The 6,707-nt window shown below is 41.6% G+C and overlaps 1 protein-coding gene across 6 annotated transcripts in view; it reads left to right on the plus strand.

The window, feature by feature from the left end:
- Positions 1-6,019, plus strand: part of Eya1 (EYA transcriptional coactivator and phosphatase 1) — a 139,899-nt gene extending 133,880 nt beyond the window's left edge. For all 6 annotated transcript variants that reach the window (XM_055603269.1, XM_055603270.1, XM_055603271.1 and 3 more), the window contains one exon: positions 4,376-6,019. In XM_055603269.1, coding sequence (XP_055459244.1) covers positions 4,376-4,456 — 81 coding nt within the window. In that variant the 3' untranslated portion in view covers positions 4,457-6,019. The remainder of the gene's footprint in view (positions 1-4,375) is intronic.
- The last annotated feature ends 688 nt before the right edge of the window (positions 6,020-6,707 follow it).

The raw sequence follows: 6,707 nt of genomic DNA on the forward strand, positions 1-6,707 counted from the left end.
CCCCGTGTCCTGCATACTAACCACCTCACAGCTTTCTCTATGACCAGCTGGTCACACCTGCAAACCTCCCTTTCTCTGCGCCTCCGCCCCGAATAGTTTTAACTGCCTTAGTCCCTGTGTTTTCAGGCATTCAGCAAGTTTTAGCCTCCCTTCCCTTTCATTCACCAGATAAAAATCTAAACTCCTAAGTTAATTCTCAAGGCTGAAAAGCCTCCTTCCTTATTAGCAAACAGACCATTCCAGCCTGATGACATTCCAGGCTAATTACAGAAGATGCTTCCTGCATCCCTTATCTCGCCACAATTGTGTGTCTTCTGACCGGGAAAACCCATTCCTTCCCACTGACCTTTCTAACTTTGTTTATTCTTCTAACTTGTGTAAACCTGGCTTGCAGCTGAGCCACTCTCTCCCCCTGTCTTTGCATTCACCTCCTGGTTCTTACCCTCATACTGCCTGAGGTTGAAATGAGATGTTTCGGCAGATATGCCTCGTCTGCCCAGTGGTCCTGAGCCAGGGGGGGTATGGTCTTATGTTATGAGTTAATTCTTGCTGCAGCTGTGGTGTTCGATAGGTAATAGCCTTTATTTTTAACCATAAACGTAGAAGCAACATGGAGTCACTTGTGCCAACTAATCAATTTACCCCGATACGCTGGAGCTTTGGGAAGGGGCCATAAAGGAACCTCATTTGGCCACTGGAAGAAGAGTTGAGTCCAGGCTTCTTCAAAGCCATGTGCTTCTCTTTTGCTCTTTGGCACCCCTTCTTGCCAGTTTTATGTGAGAAATATTTTAGTGGCCAAGAGGAATATGCGCCCCTACCCCCCCCACACACTTTATTGCACCCAGTTGTCCCCACTTGTGCCAAGTAAAACCTGCGCACTGTTACTTACTTGGGATTGTGTAATACTGACCTGATGCCCTCTTAACAAGAATCACTGGCCTTCTCTGCTAGACTCCATGCTCAGTTCACCAGCCACTTGACTGTTGACACTGCTTAGAGTCCACCAGGTTCCGTAAGGATCAGTTGCTCACCGTAGCAGGCATCACTCTCAGCCTTTCATGTGAGCAGATGGCGCCAAGGCTGGAGCTGCTGCTCCCAGGGCAACAGTCTCTAGGATCTGTCAGCTTTTTGGCATGCTTCTTCCAAGGAATGGTTTCCATGCCCCTGAGATGAGCTGTCTATCTCATACCATGGGTGTGTAGTCATCATTTGAACTCATTTCTGTATGCAGCTTGGCTGGAGTTTACTAATACTCTCCAAAGGAGTAGTGACGTTGCTGGTACCTCCGTTCTTGTAAACAATATAACTCAGGATTCTGTGAATAACTTTCTCTCTCTAGACCTTTGGATTTGAAATTAAATACTCTAAGTGTGCCCTACGCTGGCATCCGTTAATACATCTGTCTGGATGAGACCCTGTTTTCAGAACTACTTTCACAACCTGTGAAACAAAGTGTCTGTTTTACCCTATAACCATGTGTGGATGGAACCAGTGGCTCTTTGTTCCCCTTGGTTACCTTTGCAACGTCTGTCACTCATTTCATTCTCCACTCCACAGTAGCTTCCGAACTTGAACTGATAGAGGCTGTATATAAAGGGGACTTACCTGACATAAACACACTTGCCTCCAGAGCACTCTAGCGTCTGTAAGTAGTTTATGTGTTTGAGAAGGTGGATGTCCTAATGCTTCGGCTGATCTAAAGAGCCTCCATCACACTACTGTCATCCTGAAGTACCCACAGTTAGTAAGGGGATTAGAGATAAGCAGCAGCTTTCGAGAATGGATCACTGACAAATAACGTAAAGAAGGGTCTGGAGAGATGGCTCAGCAGTTAAGAACACTTGCTGCTCTTGCAGAAGACCCAAGTTTGATTCTCAGAATCCATGTGAAATGGCTCACCTGTAATTACAGGTCCAGAGGGTCCAGTGCCGCCTTCTGGCCTCTAAGGGCACCTGCACTTATCTGCACACACCCAAACATACGCACACACATAATTTAAAATAATGAAGTATGAAAATACAAGCTAACTACAAAAACAAAGTTTATAAAAATAGACACTAAGCAGGCAGTTAAATAAACAGCAGATTGAAAATAACAAATGGTTTTCTGTAAAAAATGATGTTTCTAGAATGAATTAAAAATCTGATAGTAAAGTGAGCGTGCTAAGTGGTATAAACCGAATATGTGCATAATTTTATATATACATTTATCAAAATATACAAATGCTTGCAAGGGTAATTTTGGAGGTAGGGGAAGAAGCAATTTGTATTTATTTACATAGTTCTATGGTTTTCAAGTGTTTTGCAATGTGCAAGAACTTGTTCTACTAAGAAAAAGGAAGAATGCTTTCTGTATGTAGTTGATCGATTTGCCAACGTCCCTGAAGGAGTGAGTCAGACTTTTCAGTGTCTGTAACCAGCACAGTGGGCAATAGGATTAGGAGTCACTCACCTGTGCTGTGCTGCCTTTTGTGAAGCTACACAGAAAGGCCACAAGGGTCAGGCAGGGGAGTGCTGTGGCACTTAGGTCTCCAACAGCCCAGACCAGGTAGGGCTCTATTTCCTCACCAGCTATTATTTAGATCTCTCTCCTCTCTTCCTTCTGTAGTTGGCTGTGATACTTAACACTGAGTCACCTTACACACAGCCTGACAGAACAGCCAGTACTTAACTTATTATCATCAATAAAGTGGCTTAGAGTTTATGAGGCCATGTGCTTATCTGGCTTTGCAGCCAGCCATAACTTTCTCACACATATAGTCAGTGTCTGTGAGGTTCTCCTTTATCTGTGCTCAAGCTACAGACCCAACTGAGTATCCTTCCAACTCTTCACCTTTCACACTCAGTTCAACCATCACTCTCTTCTTTGAGGTAGTTCCCTATACATGATAATTGTGCCCCACCCCCCCCCCCGCAACCCTTATTAGAACACTGATGAAATCCTGGGTTCAGGAATGAGAGGGTGAACCAACACCAACTGTGTCTCTGACTCTTTCATCCCTTGGGCCCAGAAACACAAAAGATAATCTTTGCTAAATAAGTAAATGAGCCATGGTAAAGACTGCAATCCAATAGTGCCAAAGGAGCTCTCCTTCTATATGTCTGCAGACATTTTAGGCATTTGTTTCTGGACTACTCTGTTATCAACAAGTAACAGGGAAATACAGATCCCTGTCATAGTATTGAGTCTACAATGTTCAATCTCAGAGAATGCAGTAAAAGGTTTTAGCAGATAATTTGAGCATATTAACAATATCAACATTGTTGCTAAGGATGTTAAATGATATATGCCATTATATAACAACTTTAAAAGCTCTCTCAGACTGGAAGCTCCCATTATTACCTACAAGTCTTTGAAATCTAGCTTCCGTGACCAATTTTCCTCTTCTCATGGACTTCCCTCAAATTCTTTTCCTCAGAACTGTAGTTGCAAATGACACTTCTGCCTCTAGATTATTGTGTGAGAGAAAAACCTGTTTTCTTGCAAAGAAAACAGAAGTTTGTTCTCAGAGGACGATTTTGCTGCTGCTTAAATATTCTTTCAAATGCTTCTGAGCAGAGGTCTATCCCAGCCACCAGGGAAAGAGGTAGCCTGTTTCCAGGACACTGGTCTAATCAGGTGTCCCAGACAATCCTGGCTGAACTTGCTTTGTTGCTGGACAGTTTAAACAACCGCAGACGCACACACAGCAATCTTAGATGCTCACTTACAGTGTCTCCCACATGGAACACTCACGCAAGAGAAAAGTCGCTTCATCTGTGAGCAAAATTATCTTTAGGAAAAAAAAAATATATATATATATATATATGTATGTATATACACACACTACCACCTAAGAAAAACTTCTCTACCCATAAATATAAGCTTCGTAAACTGTCAGCATTGGCAATCCACAAATGACACAAAGCAAAAGCACTACTTTCATCTGATAGACTAGGATCAGAAGGAAGGAGAGGAAGACCTCCCCTATCAGTGGACTTGGGGAGGGGCATTGGTGGAGAAGGGGGAGGGAAGGTGGGATTGGGAGGGGAGGAGGGAGGGGCTTATGGGAGGATACAAAGTGAATAAAGTGTAATTAATAAAATTTTTTTTTAAAAAGCACTGCTTTCTTTTCAGTGACTTTTATTTAAAGTTTGGAATTGTCACTTGAGGCACGGTGGAGTTGTAATTGGAAGAAATGGATTCTACACTCACACCATTGTTTTTGGGGTGGCGGGGGTATGTTTGAATTTGTGTTTTAAGTAGATGTGATGTGAAGCTGGCAATTTCTATAGTCCTGGAATGGAGGCGAGCACAGCAGTGCCTCTCTGAAGGATACGGGAGGGTTTCTCCTGGTCAGGGCTCCATCCTTACCATATGCCTGCCCTCTCTGCAGCATGCTATGCCCTTCTGGAGAGTCTCCAGTCACTCAGACCTCATGGCGCTGCATCATGCCTTGGAACTAGAGTACCTGTAACAGCCTCGTGCCAATTTGACACTGCACAGCTGCCCTATGGCCAGAGACAACCCAGCAGGCTTCAGCCTGCGTCACTGCTGGACTCCAGAATGTACCAATTTCAATATGTGGATACATGGCTGCTGCAGTCTTGACTGCTACCCTCTGGGAAAATGGAGGGCTGTGTGTGTTTCCTCAGAACAGCTGTCGACTCCGGTACTGTGAATGCAGTGAAAAGAAGCCATGAGAATGTCCTAGCACAGTGTCATGTGTCTTGGCTACATTAACTACATGGTTCAAACCTGTGAAGAAAAGACCTACAGACACTTTGGTTTCAGCAAATGTGACATAAACAGCATGGGCAACCCAGCAAACTTGATTCCACAAAAAAAGAAAAAAAAAAAAAAAGACTGAAATGTGTCTTCTGGACAAGCGTGAGGGTGTTTTCTCGAAGGTTTACTTTTCGCTGTCTCCTACCCAGGGCAATCTATACATCACTACTTATTTATGAAAAGACATTAAAAAAAAAAAACAGATTTGCTGAGGTAATAATTCACATACCATATAACTCACCAAGACAGACTTCTTGGCCTCAAATCGTTTGAAGGAACTATAAGAAATAAGCATAAGAAATAATCAACTAAAGGCCTTGGCCTGACCATAGGCAAGTACTTTGAATTGTAGCACATTGCAAAGTAGTTTAAAGTATGTCTAATTTAAACATGTAAAATGTACATCCTTGAGACAATCGTGTACAGAAAGAATTTTTTGGTGTAAATTTGTAATAATGGATGATTCTTTTACATTCTGTTTAGGGAAATGCTATTATGAGGTAGAAATGCCTTCCTAGGAAGCTCAGGCACGAACTCCTGCAGTGCCTTATCTAAGTATTGGGTATAAATATTGTAGATAATGGATCTTTTTGATAATGTCATCGAAGACCAAAAGCATGAATGTCAAGTGTCAACAAGGATTTTATTTTCTCAATCTTTTATCCCATCAATTTTTCTAATTCTTTTTGGGTGTGTGGATGTGTGTTGGTTAGAAGGGCCTTGCTAAAAATAATAGCAGTTTCACAACTGAAAAAGTTTAGAAGTCTTCCTAGCCTCCTCCTGACTTTCTCATTTCAACAATAATGTATTATATGTAACTACTTGGAAAAGAATGATTATTCGAATGCTTCATCCCACAGAAAGAATAGAGATGATAGATATATTTTATTAATAAAATTAACTGGAGCCTAGCAGAGTTTCCATGTGCTCAGAATGATTATTGTGTCTGGGTTTCTTGTTTATGTCAACAAGGACTTTGCCACATACCTGGGTCAGCATCACTTCTCATTACTCCTTCCACTCTTAGTCTTTCCATCTTCATCCAGAGAAGGTTCATTTCCCACAGTGGGTATGTCTGACCATCATCAGAAACATCGACGCTGCTTTCTACTTATGACAGGACAAACATAAACCAGGAGTGGGGGAGGGGAAACACAAATGAGGTTTCTCGTGTTATAAGAAAGATTTTTCCAAAATAATGCATTTGTATAGTCAGGAGTCTTTCTCACCTTGGGTTTTGTATTGCCATGATATTGCCCTTTGGATCAATTTTATTTAATATTATTAATAAGTTATTAATAATATTATTTAATATTGGGGGCACCAGGTTTGACCCAGAGTGGCAGAAAAACCACTCTACCTTTTGCTTTTCTAAAAGTCCATGTTGCTGCTAAAATTAGTCATTGTGAACTCTCCAAATGGTTAAAATAAATAATGAAATTTGTTTCCCGTCTAACCTGACGTAGACAGAAATGGACAGTTTTTAAGCCTCTTCATTTGATGTTTTTGTACTCCGCAGACTTAAAAGCCTTGAGCTTGGCCTTACTGTAAAAAGGCGTGTTGTGTCCACCACAATTGTGTACAGGTTTTTTTCTTCATTAATTTTTGTGTTTAACTTAATAAACTTGATTTGTGCAGTACTGTATACTCTGTGAATGTCAGTATTATCTTTCTTGTTTTGGTTGTGTGGAGGAGCTGAATCTTGTTTGCATTAGAACCCTGCAGCCAAAGGAAGTCATTCGGACAACCCGGTGATGGCTTTATCAGTCCTTTAGGAGCTGAACTGGAAGGCAACAGCTGTTTCTTTGATCATCGTAGGACTGGAGAATGGAAAAGCTCTTTATTTCCCAGACTCCATCAACTGGATCCTTACCTAAATTTATCTATGATAGAATAGAAGTAGGCATAAATTATCTTGGATTGCAGAACATAGATCTATC

This window comes from Psammomys obesus, unplaced genomic scaffold (assembly GCF_907164565.1).
Source record: "Psammomys obesus unplaced genomic scaffold, mPsaObe1.curated_primary_1811, whole genome shotgun sequence".
Lineage (NCBI taxonomy): Eukaryota > Metazoa > Chordata > Mammalia > Rodentia > Muridae > Psammomys > Psammomys obesus.